The 21,606-nt window shown below is 32.2% G+C and overlaps 1 protein-coding gene across 2 annotated transcripts; it reads right to left on the bottom strand.

Annotated features, from left to right (window-relative positions):
* Positions 1-19,952: 19,952 nt before the first annotated feature.
* Positions 19,953-20,811, bottom strand: LOC149569886 (protein S40-4-like). Of its 2 annotated transcripts, none has more exons than XM_089817809.1 (2): positions 20,678-20,811; positions 19,953-20,571 (listed from the first exon to the last, which is right to left on the bottom strand). In XM_089817809.1, the coding sequence occupies exon 2, from the start codon at positions 20,553-20,555 to the stop codon at positions 20,061-20,063; it is 495 nt and encodes a 164-aa protein (XP_089673935.1). In that variant the 5' UTR covers positions 20,556-20,571; positions 20,678-20,811; the 3' UTR covers positions 19,953-20,060. The 2 variants fall into 2 exon arrangements, with proteins under 2 accessions (XP_089673935.1, XP_089673936.1); XM_089817810.1 differs by having other exon boundaries at positions 19,953-20,558.
* Positions 20,812-21,606: the final 795 nt, after the last annotated feature.

Here is a 21,606-nt window from a genome sequence, read left to right as displayed (position 1 = left end):
GCTTGGTGGGAACTGTCAACTCGGTTGACATTGATAGCTTGGTTCATTTATAAGCTCGATCAATACTGTAGATTGGTAAGTTGGTTACTACTATCTTTCCATAACGACTAAGTGTTTTCACACTAATTGACAACATATCTTGCCATGAGATTAACAAGTAGGTCCCCCTATCTAATTCCCCTCTTTTCTAGGAAGAAATGGCCTGGTGAGTCATTCACTATCATCAAAAATTGGATAGTATTGGTCATCACAGAAATTAGGGTGATAAAGTGTTCCCCAAACTTGGGTCTCATCAAGATCTTAATAAGAAATTCTCTTCTAACTTTTTTATAAGCCTTAGAGATATCCAGTTTCAAAGCTATAGAAAGAAAACCACTCTTTTCCATAGAATGTAGGACCTCACGGGAAGTGATGACAGCCTCAAGGATCTGTATCATAGGAACAAATCTATTTTAAGTTGGACTAATAATATTTTCTAGTATGAGTTTCATTCTGTTGACCATCACCTTTGAGAAAATCTTGTAGATGGTATTATAGAGGCTTATTGATCTAAATTATTCTAATCTAGTAGGGAAATTGACTTTAGGGATCAAAACAAGAAAAGTCTCATTGAGTTCTCTAAGAATCTTACCTGTCTTGATGAAGTCTCCCACCACATGGATGAGATCATATTTAGCAATTTCCCAGAATTCTTGGAAGAACACTGGGGGAAAACCATCTGGTCCAAGGGATTTGAAGGAACCCATGGAAAAATCACGCTCTTAAATTCCTCCTCCGTCACCTTCCTAATCAAGTCCTTGTTCATGTCATTGTCAATGATAGGGTGCATAACTCCTAGGAAGTCAAACTTGGTCTAGGGACTAACGAGAACACTAGGGGTGTTGTAAATCTCCTAGAAGTAGTTGGTCGCCCATTTCTTCATATCCTCCTCCTCTTGAAGTTCAATGTTGTTGTTATTGAATAGCTTACAAACTATGTTTCTCTTCTTATGTTTGGAAGTTGACCTCTGGAAAAACACCATGTTCCTATATCCTTCTAGAAGTTATTGGACTCTAGATGTTTGCTTCCAAAAAACCTCTTACCTTCTAACTACAATGCTCCATTTTTTTTCTCCACTCTTTTTCTTCTTCATGGGTATCCATAGAAAGGTCACCTTCCTCCATCCTCCCTTGTAGCTTTTCTAGCTTGTGCTTTGCTTCCTTTTTCTATGTAAATATATCCCCAAAGAAAAAATTTCTCCACTTACCAACTTCCCTTCTTATAATTCCAAGATTTCTTGCTATGTGATACATAGAAGAACCTTGTATTCATTAGTCTACCAATGATTGATTTGGTCTCTAAACTGAGGATGTGAATGCCACATGATTTCATATTGAAAATTTTTCTTCTTGCAACAATTATTGGAGTTCCAAGTAAAAAGGAGCATTGAGTGGTTGGAGATCGAACTTGGGTATCCTTGGAGGGAGGTGTAGGGGAGGCTATCCCATCCTATCAATATAAGAACTCTATCAAGTTTTACTTGAATAATTTATTCTTTCCCATCCTATTATTAGACTAGGTAAATTGAACACCCTGAAGGTCAATATCCATGAGGTCATTTCCACTCAATAATCCTTCTAGGTCTGCCATGCTCTTATAGATATCATCCAAGCCACCCTTTTTCTCTAAGAATTATAAGGGGGTGTTAAAATCCCCCACACACCTAAAACGAGTATCCTTCCATGTCTTTGTATAGTTAGAAGCTTCCTCCTACAGATGGAGTCATCTACCTCTAGTATTCAGAGCATATATATTCAACAACACCTAATTTTGATTCTCCTCATTAAGGGAAACCACCACAAAATGAGGGTGACTACATATCTCCACTCCTCAAAGCTTATTGGGGTTCCACATAGTAGCAACCCCCCTAGAAGCCCCTATTGCTTCACTATAAGAATAATTTTCTCATGGCCATAGGCAGATGACCATTTTATCAAAGTATTGTTTACTCATTTTGATTTCCTGAATGAGAGTTATGTCCATGTTGTGATCTTTAATCATATATTTTAAAACAAATTATATCTTGGGGCTATAGAATCCCCTAATATTCCATCAGATTAACTTTATTTTTTACCCCTTTAGGTATCTTCCAAGGTCTTTTGTGACCCATTTTCTATTTCCTGGGAGGTAGCCTTTGTTCTTGCAACCCTTGCTAGGGTATTACTAATCCTTGTTTCTTAGCCCATGTCTGCCTTATTTTGGCCTCATGCCTTTTGTTTAGGTTCCTGCCACTCCCTCTCTATCCCAAAATGGGTATGTAGAGTTGAGGGCATTGTTCTTAGCTTAGTCATTTAAAGCTCAATACATGAAATATTAATCGAAAAGGTGTCACATGGCGGTGAGGCATACATCTCTTCTTTTCCTATTCTCGTAGTCACGAACCCTTGGCCACCCTCAGGATGATCTAGAGTTTCATCCTCTTATGTCTAAGGCTTTGTTATCCCATCCTTTCAAGTCCTTCATTTGAAGATCAATACATGGAATATTAATCATAAAGGTGTCATGCAATGGTGAGCCATACATCTCTTCTTTTCTTATTCCCGCACTCATGCACCCTCAACCACCCTTGGGATGAACTAGAGTTTCATCCTCTTCCATATGAGGCTTCATTATCCCCACCTTTTGTCTCCTTTCCACAATAGCCTCCATTCTAGTCCCCAAAGCCTCGAAGGAACCACCTGAACATTGTGTGTCTGCCTTGTCAATCTGGAGTAGCCCTGCCTCATCTGTCTCCATCTAGATCTTGCCCTCCTTCGAGAGTTTATCCAAGTCATTGTTACCAATCTAAGACTTAGTTTAGGGTCAACCACACCTGGCTCTGACTCTTGAACCCTAGACCCCAAAGGCCAAAAAAATGCTAGATCCTATAGAAGATCCGATGAAGCTATATATGTCAACTCCCTCCCCATCTAACATACCTCTAGAATCCAAGCCTTTCCCACTTGAAAAAACAAACCATAAGTTTAGGAAAACCTCCTAGGCAAGAGGGGCTAGATTTTCCCACATCATAATCACCATCAACCACCATTAACGAGAAGAGCAGAGTTGTAGAGTTGTCCAATACTTTTATTATATTTGATGCAAAGGGAAGAATTGTAAAGTCTATAGTTAGTTTAATTTAAGTGACTTAATTCATTCCTTTTGGATGTCTTAGATGAAAATGCCTTTTAATTCAGAAAAGTAAATTTATTACAAGCAATCTACCTTGTGAATTTTGAAAAGATTAAATATTGTCATAAGTCTTCTCATGAGCCATGAAACTACATGGCTAAAAAAGGCAATCATTGTTCTAGTTGGCTAAAAAAACTATGGTTAGGTGAAGTGCCAAATCCTTTTGTTATTTCTATGCTAAAGAGAAGATTTCCAACTCATTTTAAAAAGATAGAAACTAGAAAGATGAACCTACATTAATGATTCCTCGGGAAGGTTCCAAGAAATGGCAATTATACAAATGCATTGGCTAAAGGCCAATTAATTCATTGGCAACACTGCCTTTTTTATTTTTCTCTCATTTTCTACTTATAAAATGCAAATAAACCTCATGAAATTAACCATAGACCAATTAAAAAATTTGAATTAAGATACCATAATTAGATTTTTAAATCTAACCCTAGAAACTTTGGAATACAACATTTATTTTTTACATGGACTAATTATAAATAGGGCTAACGAGAACATTAATTCCCTTCATTATACATAAGGCATGGACTAATAAAGTTAGAAAAAATAAAATAAAATTTCTAAAGTCTTATGTACTAGACAAATATTCAATTAATTATATTTACTCAAGGCGTTATTTTCCCTCATGACACTACTTGATTCACATTGTCTTAAAATTACAATCTAGCTATCGGTTTAGTGTTTTTGAAAGTTTGATGTCGTTATTAAAAAAAACATAATATCTTAATATTCATTCTATTTACAAAACAGTATTAGCTAAACACATTGAATGTCTTAAAGATTAAATAATATTTACAAAGACAAATAGTTAAATATGATGAAATGAGTGTTTCGTCTAGGTCTTTGACTAGTGCATAGAATGAATTCACCATCTTATTTGACAAGTGCATAATTCTATTAACTTTTCTTTCTATTTCAAAATTCTTATATCCCTATTCACTTAACAAAATCACCACATATTGTTAATGTTTGCAATTTCTATGTATTAATTTTTTAATAGAAATATAGTTTTTATAATTATTAGTTCCTGCCAAGGCAGGAATACTTATGCATTCATGTCAATGCAAATATGACATTAACACTAACCAATCAAATCAAAGAATTTAAAAGATTATATGAGATTTTAAATTTTTATATCTTTTTCTAATTTTTCATTATTTTATAAATCACATTTTTCATCCATTCTACTAGTCCATACTATTTTGGTGGGGGAGAAAATTAATTTTCTTCAACAAAAAATATAAATATTCTCTAACAACTTCATCTTGCATTAATGAATGTATTAATTACAACTTTATATTTTCCACATTTGTGACAAGTTGATAAGATTTTATTTTTTCAATCATTTTATCTTCTACCTCATTAATATTAATTATCACAATCTATTAAATATTTTTAATTTCTTATTTTAAATATATTTACTATTAGTTTTACATTGATGTTTATTTTTGACTATTTAATATAACTTGTTCCTAAAACTTCATGTAATGCATAAGTTCAAATTATACTTCTATATATATATAACTAATAAATATGTCTTTTTAATATAATTTCAATATGTTATATCTTTGTATTTGAATTTCTAATTTTTTTAAAACTTTTATTTTTTAATAAAAGTAGTTAAATTATTGCTATTATTTTAATTTTATAAAAATAAATTAAACAATATTATTTTTTAATTATATTTTATAATAGTGTTTGTAATATGTATAATTGATAAGTTTTACAATTTATAAATTATATAATTTATTATTATTATTATTATTATTATTTATTTAAATAATTTATCATTTAGTTTAAATACATTTAAAACTTAAATATATATTTTAATATTAAATCAATAATTATATTTTATATCAAAAAAACATACTAAAGAAATAACCACAAAAAAGAAATAATTCAATTCTAAAAGATATATAAATTATTATTAAATTTTTATAAACTATGTATTAAAATTAAATAGTTATATTTTATTTCATATTTGTTACATCATATTTATTCATCAACATCAAATTTATATGTATTACACCTATTTATTATTTACAAATGTATATATTAAATTATATATATATTATTTCATAATTAAAAATTACTTAATTTTATGAAAAAATTGGAAATATAAAACATTAAATAGTAAACCTTCTCTAATTGTGTAAAATTAGACAATTAGTTTTACTTATAAAATAACTTTATATTTCAATACATTTCATTTTTTCTTATAGAAATATGAGTTTTAATATAAAAATTAAATTCTTAGTTTCATTTATTAAAATATAATATATTTTATATTTATTATAATCGTGATTTTATTTTGACTATTTTTTTATTAAGAAAAATAATTATATTTAATTCTCTCTCTCACACACACACAACTTATGTTGGTATCACTCTATCTTACTATTTTATCTCTCTTCCTCTTCCTCCTCTATATTATCTATCCTTTTTTTTTTTCCTTTGCATATATGTTTATGTTGTTATTGTTGTATACTGCTATTTATCTCTATCTATATCTCTATCCTAATTTTTGTCCAGTGCTACTGATTAAAAATAGTGTGAGTTCCATTTGATAATCAAGATGAGAATAATATATAGTTGGGGTAGTTATTCCAACTACTTATGGTTCTCTAGTAGCATGCATGATATGCTTAAACATATAATGTGATAGTCCAAATGTTTCATCACTTCTTCAAGTTATAAAATTCAAATATTGCTATGGATATCTTTCCTCATTGTACATAATTTAAGTTGTCAATGTAGAAGGTGCAAATTTGTCTAAAGCATATGTATTGATCGTAGTATGATATTAAGTACTTAGTGCCATATTGGGGACTTTGGCCTCTTATTCTTGGGCTTAAATGCCCAAAGTTATAATAATATAGCATGAGAACTTAACAACAAAATATGAGCCATCCTATCAAATCACAAGTGCATTTCTATGACGAGAATTTAACAACAAAATATGAGCAATCCTATCAGATCACAAGTGCATTTCTAAGAAAAAATTAATGCATTCACAATGTTAATTTAGATTCTCACTCATCTACACCTCTACAACCATTATGCATTAGGCAAGAACTTATTGAATTTGAAATCTTAAATTCAATTTCTTAAGAAACAGTATTGAGCCTTAGACACGGTATTGAGCTTTTATTTTAGAATGTTTGAATATACCTAGGAATAACCTTTTTATTTTCAATTAAAAGATATAAATTAGAATATTCAAATTGATTTAAAATAATCTATCTAGAAGGTATTGAAAGAAAGGTACACATACCAAGTTGAATTTACATTTGTATTTGAGGAATGCCCATAGGTCACATTTCTAAGCTTTGTATTTGATTGAAGATATGTTGAAAAAATGAATTATTGTATAGTAAAGATGATGATGATTTTTTTCCTATTGTAAATTCAAATATGAAAATGAATGTATTGATTTGTGATTCTTGATTTCTGAAATTTGATTATTGGAAAGAATTAAAATTAATTTTATATGGTTTAAATGAATACTGCATTATATTTGGTTCTATGTTTATTTTTGGAATCTTATACCATTTATTGTGTGTGCACTTATGCATAGTAAATGAAGTTAATGCATGTAGATGTGAGATGATGTGAGAACAATCAATCAACAATTCATAAAGTTGAGAGGGGGTTATCATTATGATAAATTAGGTACCATTAATTGTGGAAGTACATAAATACATATTAAATGTTTTGTGTTGTGTGCCACTTGCATAAGATAATAATTGCAAACATTATATTTTTTTGTAAAATATAAAAGAAAATATTTTAATACAACTTTTCTTTTAGAAACAAAAATGTACAAAAAATTATTTACATTCATAAATTAATAACTCTTATGACTATGATTGGAGGAGAACCATGGACAACCTCTCAACCTTTGAAGATGCAGTGGCTTTGTTTAACCAGGAGATCAAGAAGGACAAAAATGCTTTAGACAAGAAGATTCTTATGCTGGATCAATCTCATATGATAATTGAATCAAGACAGAACTAGTTGGGAGCACTCTACATATTTCCTATACACATCCTAGCTGTGTTTGGTGAGCCCTATCCATCTGTGCACTACAATGTGCCTCAAGATTGAGGCGAGACTGACAAGGAGTAGTCAAAATGTGACAATGGGGGAGCAAAATGCTAATACAGTGGAAGAAGAACAGAAGAATCAATTAGAAAATAAAGGAGATACAATTTGTGTGGGAAAAGAAATGGAGATTTTAGAGGAACAAAGGGACTAAAACCTTGGAGCGGACAAGGATATGGAGATTTCAAAGGAACAAACTGACCAAAAGTTTGGTAAAGTTCAAGAAATTCAACTTCCTGATGGCGTTGTAGAAGTTATTGATGAATGCCAAAATAGAACTCTAATCTTATTTTTTATTAAGGGCATCCCCTCTGAGGCTGACTTCTATAAATGGGCCTGTTTTAACTAGGAAAGTCAGGGATGGGAGATTGAGGCTTTAAGAGGTTTAGGAAAAGGGTATGTCTCTTGTATGTTTTAATCAGCTAAACATGCCTAGGTTGTTTTACAGTATGGTACCTAGGTTATATGTGGACAAATCTGGTACCTGCAAGCCTAGACTTTTAATTTTCATCTTGAAGGGCCTTCTCATTCTCACTACCCTATGTGGGTTGAATTGCCTTTTCTCAATTTAGCTTTTAGACCATTTTTGAAAAACATTGTGTCTCACTTAGGTAGAGTCATTTGGTGCAAACATAACTCGGACAAGTTTTCAAGTCTCAGGGTTCATCCTAGAGCATGTGTGGAAGTTGATCTAAATAACCCTCTACCTAAAAACATTAAGTTAAATTTGGTCCTAGGTTTGAACTAGACCAGCCAATCATTTATTTGAATAAGCCAAATGCATGTTTCTATTGTCAACAGGAAGGCCATTTGATTCATGATTGTCCCATTAGGAATTTTTTTTGGCTCAAATGCTTCAGACCTCGTCACCCATTAATCTTTCTCATCCTCATGCTCCAGTTGCCACTAACAGTTCCCCTCCTTCTTCCCCCATCCCCTCTACTCATCTTGATGTGTTTGGTGACTCTACTCCTTCATATAAAGATACTATCATGTCAAATGGTTGAAGGGTTGTGAGGAAGAGTAAAGAACCTCCAGTCTCTTCTCGCACCCCTGCAACTCATCCCTCTCCACGACTCAAATCCTCTCCCCATTTCTCGCCCTCTCCATCTTCTCCATCTTCTTCCAAACCATCTTCTTCCCCCTTGATTCATACTTCTCCCCAACCACTCTCTTTTGACTCCCCAACTCTTCAAATTAAATCCAAATCTATATCCCCTTGTGCCTCTAGGAGTCCAGACCTCGAAGAACATGATTTGACCCTTGATAATAGTTTTAGTGTGCGTGCTCAAGGTGATGTCTCTCCCCTATCTCATGAATCTTAAGTTACTTTCTTGGAATGTCAGAGGGATTTCTCTCCCTCATCGCAAATATAAAGTTAAAGAGATGGTGATTAAGTGGAAACCTGATGTCATTTTTCTCCAAGAGGTCAAAACTAGTGACATTAGACTTAATGCTTCTTTACATAATATTTAGAAAGATGCTACTTTCCTTCATATAGCTCACTCGGATGGTAAAGGTGGTGTTGTCATTAGGATGGCTCCTTGGGTTTCAAAATATATCATTGACAAAGGAGAAGATCCCTCCCATAGTTGTGCTTGCATCCTTACTCTTATTAATGGACAACTTATAGGATTTTGTTCTATTTATGCATCCAATTTTGTTAAAGAGAGAATTTCTCTTTGGGATTGGCTAGCTGATAATTTACCCAATGCTGATTGGATTTTAGGAAAGGACTTTAACATGGTTGAATATTCTCATGATCACAACTGGAATAATCTTTTAAAGCTTAGCAGGGATGAGTTTGATAGTTGGTTGTTTTATCATAATTCCATTGGTTAGCCATTCAAAGAACTGGTCTACCTAGTCCAACTGCAGAATGTGAAATAGTAGAAAATTGAGTAGGTTGGACAGGTTTTATGTTTCCTCTATTTTCCCTCTAATTTATGATTTGTCAGGGATATGTGCTCAAGTGGATCAGTCTTCTACTCTTTCTGATCATTTCCCCATTGTGTGCAGCATTAGTTTTTCTCAAAACTTAACTTTTGAGAGTTCCCTCCCTTTCAAACTAAATGTTTCTCATTTAAAGAATCCTACTTGCCTTACTGCCCTTGAGGAGATTTGGAATTCTATTACTAAACCCAAAGAAGGAGATTCTTGGATTGATTGGTGATGTCTTGCCATTTCTCAATGCACTAATTTTCTTTGATCTTTGGGAAAAACAATGGCCTAGTGATGGAAGTGTAAAGAAAGATCTCTTCAAGTTAAACTTGTGCATGCAAGAAAACTTCTTAATGTTGACCCTAATAACATAAACCTTCAATCTGTTGTTGCTGCTACTAAAAACCAATTGCGTAAGATGGACAATTATAAAGGTCAGGGAGCCAAAATCAGATCTAGATTATATTGGATAAACGAAGGTAATAAGGGTACGTGATATTTCTTTAATTATCTCAATTATAAACACAAAAAGGAAAATATTGGTGCCATTAAAGAAAAATTTGGTTCTCTTCTTATTGACCTAGCTAAAATATGTAAAGCTTTTAAACATTTTTATGAACATTTATTCAAAGATGATGAATGGCCAGACATTCAAGATGCTCTAGAAGATATTGTTAAAGTTCACATTCCTAAGCATATAGCTACTGATTATAGCCGATACCTTGATAGAATCCTCATGTTGGAAGAGCTAGAAAATGCTTTTTTTAATATGGCTCCTTATAAATGTTCGAGCAGCGATGGGCTTCCTATGGAGTTTTACAAAGTAATGTGGAAACACATCAAAGAAGATTTTTATTACTTATACTTAGAAGCCTCTAAGAGAGGATCCTTGGGTCCTGTTATTAATGGTGGTATAATCAAAAATTTTCCCAAAGGGAAAATGAAGATTCCATTTTAGGTTGGCATTCCATTACACTTTTGAATACTTCCTACAAAATTATTGCAAAAGATCTTGCTAATAGGATTAAACTGGTGGTGTAAGAAATTGTTCGACCTGAACAAACTAGTTTTATTGCTGGTAGATATATTCTTGATAATTTGATTTTAGCTTGGGAAACATGAGAATGGGCCCAACAAACTTGTCAGAATGTTATTCTTGTCAAATTCGATTTTGATAAGGCTTATGATAGAATCCAGTGGAATTTTATTTTGAGCATAATCAAATGGTTGGGTTTTGGTCCTAAACTTCAAGCTCATGTTTGTATGCTATTTTAGGATGCTAACTCTTGAATCATTATCAATAATATGGTGACTGATCCTTTTCCTCTTCAACAATCTATTTGTCAAGGATGTCATCTTGCCCCTTATCTCTATGTGCTAACTAAAAATGCATTAGGCTATATGTTACAAGGTGAATGGAAGTTGAAACTCATCTCAAGTGTTTCTATTCCTCAAAACTATGTTGTTATTAAGTCACATTATGCTGATGACAACTAATTATTTTTGCAAAATTTTGAGCAAGAGATCTCTAATACTATGGATGTTTTGGAAATATATTGTGTTATCTCTGGCTCTAAGCTAGCTCATGAAAAAATAGAATTTTTGATGATTTGAGATGGGCCTATTCCCCATTGGATTCCACGTGAATGGAAGCATATTAAGCATAGTGAGATTATGAGATATCTCAAGATTCCCTTTGGCCTGGGAGTCACTCTCCCTAATATGTAGACTTGGTATCTTAATAGAGTCAAAGCCAAAGTTTTTAATTGGGGTAATAAATTTCTTTCTGTTGTTGGAAAAATCCAGGTTGCTTATAAGATTTTTCTGGCCACTCATGTTTATTATTCATCTAGTTGGATGACCTCCAACAAAGGTTATGAGGAATTAATTAAAATCATTAGATGTTTTTTTATGGACTAAATGGGATGGCAGTAAGGGGTTTATATCTACATCGTGGTCTCATTGCATACAACCAAAAAATAGAGGAGGCTTGGGATTAACTGACCCAAAAACCTAGGGGTCTTGCTTGGTAGGGAAATGGATTATTAGAGTTGCTAAAGGGGATAAACCTTGGAAAGTTCTTGTTTAGAATAGGATAATCCTTGCCATGGTTAGAGGCAAATGACAAGGTGGGGGGTGGTTGGACAAGTTACTTCATGCTCCTTTCTTTTCTATTAAGGCCTCACCTTCTCTCCAATCAATTTGGAAAGCTTGGCAATGGGTGAGCCATCTTTTAAAATGGAGAGATGGTTCTCTCCAACATGGTTTTAGCTTTTCCACTTCTTCTATTTGGTGGAACAGGCATATATTGTATCATGATCAGCCTTTGGCCTTGAGTTTTCCCAAATTATCTTATTTGGTGTCCAAAAAAGGCAATAACGTGGTTGAAGATATTTGGGACTTCAACAATTTAGATTGGCCACCATGGGATGTCATTAGAGCTCAATTTAATCTGAACAATAAATACAAATCATTTTTTATCTTTGTGGAATCTCTAGTGCCTCCAGAATTGTCTATAAAACTGTGTACCCCAATTCAATGCAATTTCTTCAAAGATTGGCTATGGCTTTCAACATTTCATTTCTTGTCTTTTCCTTTAAGAAAATATATTTGTAGTTGCTACCTAATCTTCCCATGAAGTCTCAATTGAACAACAAATGGAATTGTAAATTTAGTGAAAAATTTTGGGCAAAACTCTAAGCTAAAATTTGGAAGTCAAAGATTAACACAGAGGCACAATTAATGGCTTGGAAGATATTACATTGCAAGTTACCAGTTGGGAGCAAGCTGAAATGTATCATGGTTAATCCCATTAATTGTTCTTTTTGCAAAAAATTTAAAGACATATGACACATCTTTTGGGGTTGTTCTTTTGTGAAGAAGTTATGGAACTCTGTTTTTCATTGTCTTCCTGCTATCTTTTGGCATTACCTTAATTGGAAGGAGGCTTTACTTGGAGTTGGGTTTCAAAATGATGTCATTGTTGAAAGTGTTCGACAAACTATCTTATTGCACATTTGGAGAGTCCGTTGTAAAGCAGTTTTTGATAACTCCTATGATCATCAAGAATTTGCAATTCTAAAACTTTATTCAGACATATTTTATTGTCTTGCTTCTATTTTCACTCAACTGCAGGTAGATTCCAGGAAGAGTGCCACGACAACATATCAAGTCCAATGTATCCAGCACCAAGTAGTTCAACTAATCAAGAATTAGCAAATTGGGATGCTTCATAATCTTCAACCTGTTATCTGGATTCCAATAAATTGTATTTGAAAATGTGTACTCTTCTCTATGTACCTCTGTGGGTTGTATTGCCTCTCGTTTCTCTAGACTATTGTAATGTTTTCTTCATTCTTTCCTACAGTTCTCTGTGAACTGCTCTTCTTTCTTTTGTAAATTGCATTTTTTCAATATTAAAAAAAGATTTAAAAAAAGATTCTTGTGCTGGATCAGATCCAGGACAGAATGAATATCATTGGATGGAAGGCCCGAAAGGGTAGACTACTTGGACTCAACCTTTTGCCCATCTAATGCACTAGTTTTACTTTGCTTTCCTCTTCTTTGTGGTATTTTTATTTATGTACTTATCTCTTTTTGAACTCTCTATTTTCAATAGTAAAAAAAAGGTCTTACAAATTTTAATAATCTATTTTAAAACATTGATGAGTAAAAATTTAAAAAATTATATTAAACTAAAATGAAATGAAAAAGTAATGTAACTTAACGTTTACTCTTATACTTAAATGCCTATATTCTATGAAAGTTGTACAACTGCACATAATTGTTTTCCCTTCGACCTTTTTTTTTTTTAACGTGATAAGGGCTTTCGTTTCCGTACAATCAGCAGGCAATAATCTCGAGTGTCGACGACTACATTATGAGGCTTTTGAGCTTTTTCATTATTACATCTCAAATATTGTGCATTAGATTAGACCATGTGTTTATAGATGAAGATAAAAGAGTCGTTGAATATACAATTTCTGCAGCTTAAACATAGAGAGCAGCGTCCAAAATGGCGTAAAATGAGGAGAATGAAATTTAGAATCCATTAAAGCAGAGATGTCTGGAAAAATATTATATAGAATTTGCAAGATGACAAGAAGATGAGATTCCTTGCCATGATCACCATTGGCGTATTCTTCGATTTCAAGCTTTTCTCAAGAAACATTTCTTTCAACCAATCAACGTAAGTAGATTTAGGATGGATTTTCTTCTGACTCTAGGAATGGGCAGCTGTTGAACCTTGAGGTTGTCCAATAATATTCTGAGCTGTTTAAATATGCGTGCATCTAATTAGCAGAAAGATCTATTCATATATATATGACTATTATTTGTATAATTTCCTTAGATTAAAATGGAAATCAAAATCAAACGATAGTTTTAAGCACCCGGGCTGGAAACTCCTATATTTTATCTTAGTTTCTTGCGTTAAACTTAATGTTCATAATAGATGTCAATTAAACAAATCATTCTAAACTGTATTGTTATTATTATATTTTAGCAAGAATATTTTCGATGCGCTAAGGCTCTTATTTACACATTTTTCAATTAAAAATCTTCATAAAATGTTATGTAAATTATTGGTTGTAAAATCTATGGCCAGTAATGGCAAAGTTTGACTTCACAAGACATTACTACAAAATACAATGGGACAGCTTAATCTCCAAACAAAATATACTAAAGACAAAATGAAGTTAAACTTTTTTCTTTGTAGTGATTTTTTTCTTCTTTTTTTTGTTTTTGACTATAAACTATGTAGATCATGAAGATCAAATGCTGAAATTTTCAGAAAAATCCATGATGTTTTTATTTTTTGAAAATTGATCAACTATATAGTTTGTAGGGAGGATAGCCACGTCTGAATACAATTGGCATGATGATAAACCAAACCAAATTGTTAGACGCATGGTGAATTGACTATGGCATGCCATGCTAATTAAAATATTTTGATGCAATCACTTTTAGTACATATCTAATAAGTGGCATTTAAAAATCTATTGGATTCGGTAGCATTTTAAAATGATGTTGTAGGAAAACTTGATTTTTTAATATATATTAAAAAAAAAAATCTTTTTAAAAAATACTAATATTTGTATCTTGAAAGGTGCAAGGGTTATGTTGATAGTTTTATATATTAAATATGCTTGTTACATTGTTGATTTGGAAATTTTGATCATAATATTATCCTCTCTTTTTACTATTTGTCAATTTTTAGTAATGGTTTGAAGAGCAAGGGAATTAAGGTTTAATATAAAATAAAATATTAAAAAATTAATAGTATATTCATTTTTCTTACTTGTTTAGGATAATTGACATTAAATACTTGGTAGAGACAGAGGAAAAATGACTAGTTTTTTTGCCTCTATTTATGGCTAATACAATAGTTAATCATAGATCATATCACATTTATGTCAATGTTAAATATTTTTTAACCACAAACATATAGATGCTCCTTTCTCCCCCCTATCTCTATCTTATCCTACCCCTTTCTTTACATTTGTCCCCTTTGTATCATTATTCTATTTACTCTAATTTCTCTTTGATTTTCTCTATCCATCTATATTTTCATCTATCTATGTATTTATTATCCATCTATCACCCAAGACCCCATAGATGTTTATCATTATGTATCTTCATCTCCACCCCTCTCCTACTCTTATTTATATCCCTTCACAATTACTCCCCATAGTGATATTTGATTCCAATCCATGAATCTACAATTAATAATTTAAAATTGACTTTATTGCAGCATCTCTCTCTCCTCCTCTCCATCTTACTCTACATCTCCTTTTCTCTTTGTTTCCATATTTACAAGTTGTGATCTCTCTCTCTCTCTCTCTCTCTCTCTCTCTCTCTCTCTCTCTCTCTACACACACACACACACACACACACACACACACTCACACACACACTTCCATATATCTCATTGACTCTATCATTTTTTTCTTTTTTTTGAGATAAATTAGAATAGACTTGCATATTATATTAAGTATGCATAGAATGTAAATTAAGTTCCCTATTAGGCTATAATATCTACTTAGCCCCAAGTAGAAAAATTACAAAATGGAAACCATTCAAAATGATTGCACTAAGTAATTTTATTAAGAGACCACATATATTAGACATGATGATGTACAAAAGGTGAAAACTAAGGAGACCATGCATATTAGATATTAAAAACATAAATTTGATTAGATGAAGATCCACTTTTAGTCTTCTATGTCATTAATCAAACTTGCATCTAAACTCACATCCTCATCGAGATGCTTGTTGTTAAACTTTCCTTCATATGAGCATCAATATCTAGGTGTCCATCAATAGCACAAAATAGGGTTGATGGTTCAAGAAATTGAATGAGATATTGTCCCTTTAAGAAAACATGAAGCTATATAAGGATGTTGACAAAGAAAGAAAAAATTATTATGAATTAGATTATTCAAATTGTTAGTTCATAAAAGCTAATCTCAACTATAAAGGGTGTTTCATTTATTAACATAAATCAACTATTATGATAAAAAAAATTTATAAGTACTCTAAATCATACAATATTTTAATTTTACTTTACTTTATCATCCTTGAAATATTTTATTTGACTCAATCAAAGGTTATAATTGTCATCAAATATATTAACAACACTCATACAATACACCCATATAAATATCATTCCTAGCACCCAAATTTACATAAACCTCTATGAAGACAATCTTGCATGTCCAAAACAAACTCATTTATAATTAGCAAGTATATTTAAACTTGATTTTAATTTTTTCACATTTCACTGAGTCAAGGCAATCATTGGATTTAAAAACATTATACGTAAGAATCTTCAATCAAGGGAAGTTTGGGTTTGTAAGGCTTCTATAAGATAACAAACATTGATGTTGTATTGTATTGATAGCCTTCCAACTATTTTAATTAAAAGCATTAAGTATCTAATTAATTAGATAATATAATTATTATTTTTAACAAATCAAAATCCAACATTTTTAATGAACACATATATAATCTATATTAGTACATAATTAATTATGTAACATTAAAATGTGTTTTTGTCATATCCAAAAGAAGTTTGATTAAATGCATAAAGGAAATTAGGTGTTAAATAAGGCAATGCTTTGTTTCATTACAAAAAATATATTGAATACTCATTATATATAATAGTATTAGATCTTCTCATCAAGTTATTTTGATGGAAAAGGCCACTTCTGTACTACTCAGATCTTTTATTGCTCACAATATTTGGTAAATATTTCTTTAAATTATAATATATCTATTCTAGAGTACTTATTGATTAATGATTAATAATAATAGTTGCAATTTCCTACGCTAATACCTCAATCCAAAAAAAATAAAAGAAATTCAAAAGAAGAACACCAAAGGTGGCCAAATATTTGGTTAACTAAATGAGATTTAAAAATTCTAATGACTTTTTTGAATAGTTTAAAAAATAACATATTTGAACATTCATAAAGATGGCAAAATTTATGAACCACTGATAAAATTAATACATTGAAAACCATAGTAGAAAGAAAAACCTAACATTCCTCATACAAAATTAAACCTCCTTGTAAGGAGCTATTGAAAAAACCATTAATTTAACCTATAAAATTCCAATATGAAAGATACCAACTAGCAGTGCATATAGTCTTGGTAACTCTAATATATTTGCTTGTTATATAGTAAGTTTTAGGGTTTTTATAATGTTGAATTCAACATCTTGTATGTATCATCCAATAAAAAAAATGCTAAACAAGATAAGAAGAAGTATAGTCATTTTGGCCCTTACTATAAATTATACCAACATCCATTTACAAATCACACTTATATACACTTCTTTATTTAGGTATCCATTATGCACTAGTCAAAATGACTTAGCTTTTGATAATGTGACATCTGAGGACAAAAATGTTTATGTGATGTATATTTTGACGACCACCCTTAAAGACACACTAAGGAGAAAATTAAGCTTGGATAAAATAAGTCAACTTTGATTATTTAACACTTTTAGTGTTGAAATGAAGCTTAGTGTGTGATGTTTAAGTTGTTCATATTTTGATGAATCTCATCACATGAAATACATATTTTGAAAGATTTTTTGATCCACCAAAAAATATTATTTGATTCACTTTTCTCTTGCAAACCTGACAAACTACAGATTTTGAGGGAGCTACATCAAATTTGCAACCAATGAGAGATAGGGAATTTGGAATCATCTTTTAGAAGCTGAGAAAATTTTTCTAATGCTTTTTTCTAGTGTAAGATTTCCATATTGTCTGAACAATCTAACTAAATTATTTTAAGGGAGTAATCCTATCAGCTTAATTAGATCAATATGCCACATGCAATTTCCTATTTTTTAAAGGTATTAAAGAATTACTAATATGAAAAGCTAACACATCATGCACATTCTTATTCCTACAATCGTCATGGAGCAACATTGTGAAATTCTTGACCACCATTTGCATCTAGTTGATTATCTATATCACCTATCTCCATCTCAATGATTTCCTCACAAAGACATTAATTGTGTGCCCCTTCCCATCACCTCTAGTATATGTCATATAGATTCCAAGTATCCCTTCATTGAATGCTCCTATTACTCACACAATATTTAAACTTTTATTTGTCTCATTCAGGCATCTTCTCAATTCTTACAAAGTTAGCCCCCCTAGAGGTGTTCGTTTATGTTCTATGACACTAAAATCTTGTTACTAATACATGTTAGGCTCCACTAGTGGTGTCCCTTCTATCTTGATGATGCTTCTATGTTTTTTTTTATCACCATTGTATGGTTCCATCATTGGAATATATTACACAAAACCTTATAAGTAGTGCCTCTTCTATCATTTCACCAACCATCATGATGTGTTTGTTGGAACATTGTGCTAAAAATATTTGAATCATTAGGAATAATACATTCACTATTTGACACAATCAAGTGAATATTAGTAGACAATAATGGAAAAGTTATTATAGATCAAGAAAAAATACTTAAACTAGGATCCATAGTTATTTTAAAAACTACTCAAAGTTTTACAATAGTTTTGCCTATAGTCTTTTATGAGGCTTTACTAGAACTCCAAATGGAGTGATATGCTAGAAGAAAGGTTTGGGCATTCTCTTACATTAAATCACCTGCCACAATATGTTTTTGTAATTAGTTTCTTGTATCACTAGACAAAAAAATAACTAATTATCACCAAACATTTAAATAAATCTTATATAATAATGAAAACTAACAAGATAACTTTGATGCCTCTTTGTGAACTTATGCTAGCCCATATTGCTTGGGGTTTGTGGGAAAAACAAAAATTATTAAATATTCAAATATAAGACTTTCTTGATTGACATGGTGGCTCACAAAATTCATGTGACTATCAAGAAATTTTTTTAGGTTGCTTATTGCAATCTTGAAATCTTAAATACTCCTTTAAACCCTAGCTCTGAGAAATGAAATATTTCTGAACACGCATGAAATAGGAGGATGAGTTCTTCGTATACACTATTTAGAACATAGATAACACATTTGTTCTATCATTTCTTTAACTCTAAATATAAAGTTATACTAGTTTTAAAATATAGTTCAATGTTTATGATCTTTACAATAAACATCTCATCTAATTTAATTTTTTTCTGTTGTATATCTTTTATAAATATTGTACATTAATGACAAAAACTTTCACTGTGAGTATCCAACACATTGAAAATACTCTATTCTAAATAGCATTCAATCCAATGTTAGCACATTGAATGGTAATTTTATACATCACATTTAAGAAACAAAAACAGACCTCAACTAACTATTGATAGACTACATTGATTATATTTGGAAATATTTAAAAACCATTAAATGAAGGCGACCTCTCCACGAGGAACTTGTGTTCTTAATTCTCATATGTCTTATACAATGATAACGAGACGTACGGATTGGCAGCAGCATTAAAGTAGAAGACGTTTCTTCTCTTTCTTGACTCGTTAGCCATGCTACAAAAATCCATCGATTGCGAAGCTTTACGCAAGAAAATCGTGCGCTTTGGATTATTATGATGTACTTAGAATGCTACGCGAACCCTCTTTCCACATCTCACTACTTTTAGCAAAGAAAAATTTATTCCGATCGGAAAGTTGAAACACGTTTTACCCCTCTCCACGACATAGGGAACTTCGATATATACAATTCACTGAATGTGGACACTCCAAAATGTACAATGCAGTTCGACCATTTACTACACAATGGCGTCAATTTTTTTAAGCAAAGTGTCTAAATTTAAATTTGCGTGGCCTACTTTAGCTATCACACCAAATCAGATTTAAAAACAATTGAAGAAATATGGTATCACTAATTTCTACCCTAGTGTTCTATGATAGATTAGTAAAAGTGATCACAAATTTTAGGAAAAAGAATTATAAGTAAACTGGAAGAAGTACACTATTCAGTTTCTGGTGTTAATGGGTTTCCCAATTCACAGCAACTTAATTTAGTACTATTATAATTCTGCTAAGTCAAATGTATCACAATTTCGGCTTTGGCCGTGTGAACTCATTTGCGGAGTGATCTTGTATTCCCATCCCTGACTTTTTTTTTGTAAATTGTAAACTTAGTAAATTTTATTAATTGAAAAGTACTATTCATAAAAAAAAAAAAAAAGGAATTATCACAATTGAAGCAGATCAGGACGCAAAAATAGAAAAGAGAAATCGTCTTATAACAAAGTTGCCGTAATTTCCAACAGCTTACAAGAAGAAAAGAAAGAATCGTACGTTTGTCAAAACGTTGCCCGTTTTCGCTTAACTTAATCGACAAAGCCAGTCTGCCGGAAAACGGCATCGCGTACCTTTCTGAGATCTCTCCCTTTCAGAGTCCGGCCGTTTCCTTCAATTACAGAAAAACTTTCATTTTTATTATAATGAGCAACGAGCTCGTGAGGAGGCCTCACGAGTACCATTTTATCTTCATCTTCTTCGTCTGAGAGAGAATCGTGAGAGGTTTTAATGGTCCTCGGCCAATTGGGAACATTCACAGGCGCTGATTCACCCATTCTCTTTTCTCCGTGCGGAGATATATTACTCCAAGTGGATTTTCCGTTACGATTCTTTCTCTTTGCCTGCGCAATGCTATTTTGTTGAGCTTCATTGTCCTCCCAGAAGATGTCGTGTTCGTGGAGCTCCTTCAACGTTTCCTCTCTTCTTTCTCTTTCCCCCGCAGTTTCAGCTGAGCCAAGAAGCACCTCCACGCGGCTCAAGCGGGATTTGAACCGGCGACTTCCGCCCTCTCTATTTTCCGCCATTCTCTGCACTTAAACTCTGGAAGAATAATCAACGGAACCAGGCAAAAATGCATTAAAGAAACATGAGAAGTAGAGAATATAGATATATTATATTGTAGAAAGAAAGGCTTTTGAGGACTTACGAAGAAACTTGCGCTTGAATCCTGGGCTTATTTTATCATGTGGCGTCTTGTTCACATTTGTGAATGGAGCACAAGACATTACCTGCGTATGCGTGCTCTAAATTCGTGTTTCGCGTAAATTGCCGATCGCCGGCAAGGAACTCTCTGGTTTCTTTTCCAAGCTTACATGTCTTTTTGTAGTCCAATCTAATCTAATCCTCTTCCGTCCGATCTGGGTATCTGACGGCTTGTCTTGTCCGCCACCGGATGTCTCGGTGAACACGGGTTGAAGCTGTGAGATCCCGTATGCGTATGACACGTAAAGTAAGCTACAAATAATACTCTCGCTATTTTTATTAAATGGAATCAAGCAATAAGAAGGCCCTCGATTTCTTACCTTGGACGTGTCCATCCTTTGGATTCTTCCTCTATTTATCAAATTTCGCTATATCCAGCGAGACATTTTTTAATGATAGGGGCCATTAACCACAGAACAATATGTATATTTTGTCCTTTGGAAAGCGGAATTGTTTGGTCGTATTAATTCGAGGTTTAAGAAGTCGCAAACTCGACGCGAAAGAGTTGGTGGACGAGGCATCATGTTTAATTTAACATGGACATGAACTCTTTTCCTTTTAATTTGGTATCCACTAATTAGTTCATCCAACCCTCCCATTTTTAGAGGTCCACCTTATAGGAAGAAAGGTATACTTTCGCACATTTTGCATGTGTTTTTGGTACAATCATTAAAAACATATATATACATGTGAATAAAACTAGGAGTTGTAGCTATTTAATTTTGGGTCTATATAAGGTGACAATAATGTAGTACTAGTTTGTACTTCTTATATATTGGGACAATATTATAGGACTCCTCCATCTTTCTTGTAGGAAACACTTCACTATAAATAGGATGTAAATATCTTATTATCCATATATTTTGAATTTGT

Source organism: Cupressus sempervirens, chromosome 3, assembly GCF_028749045.1.
Source record: "Cupressus sempervirens isolate cs-2001-9-10 chromosome 3, ASM2874904v1, whole genome shotgun sequence".
Lineage (NCBI taxonomy): Eukaryota > Viridiplantae > Streptophyta > Pinopsida > Cupressales > Cupressaceae > Cupressus > Cupressus sempervirens.
This window is presented reverse-complemented; position numbering and strand designations above follow the sequence as displayed.

What these genes read in the sequence shown, in the direction of transcription:
- LOC149569886 (XM_089817809.1), bottom strand. Translation starts at nt 20,555, where the DNA reads ATGGCGGAAAATAGAGAGGGCGGAAGTCGCCGGTTCAAATCCCGCTTG.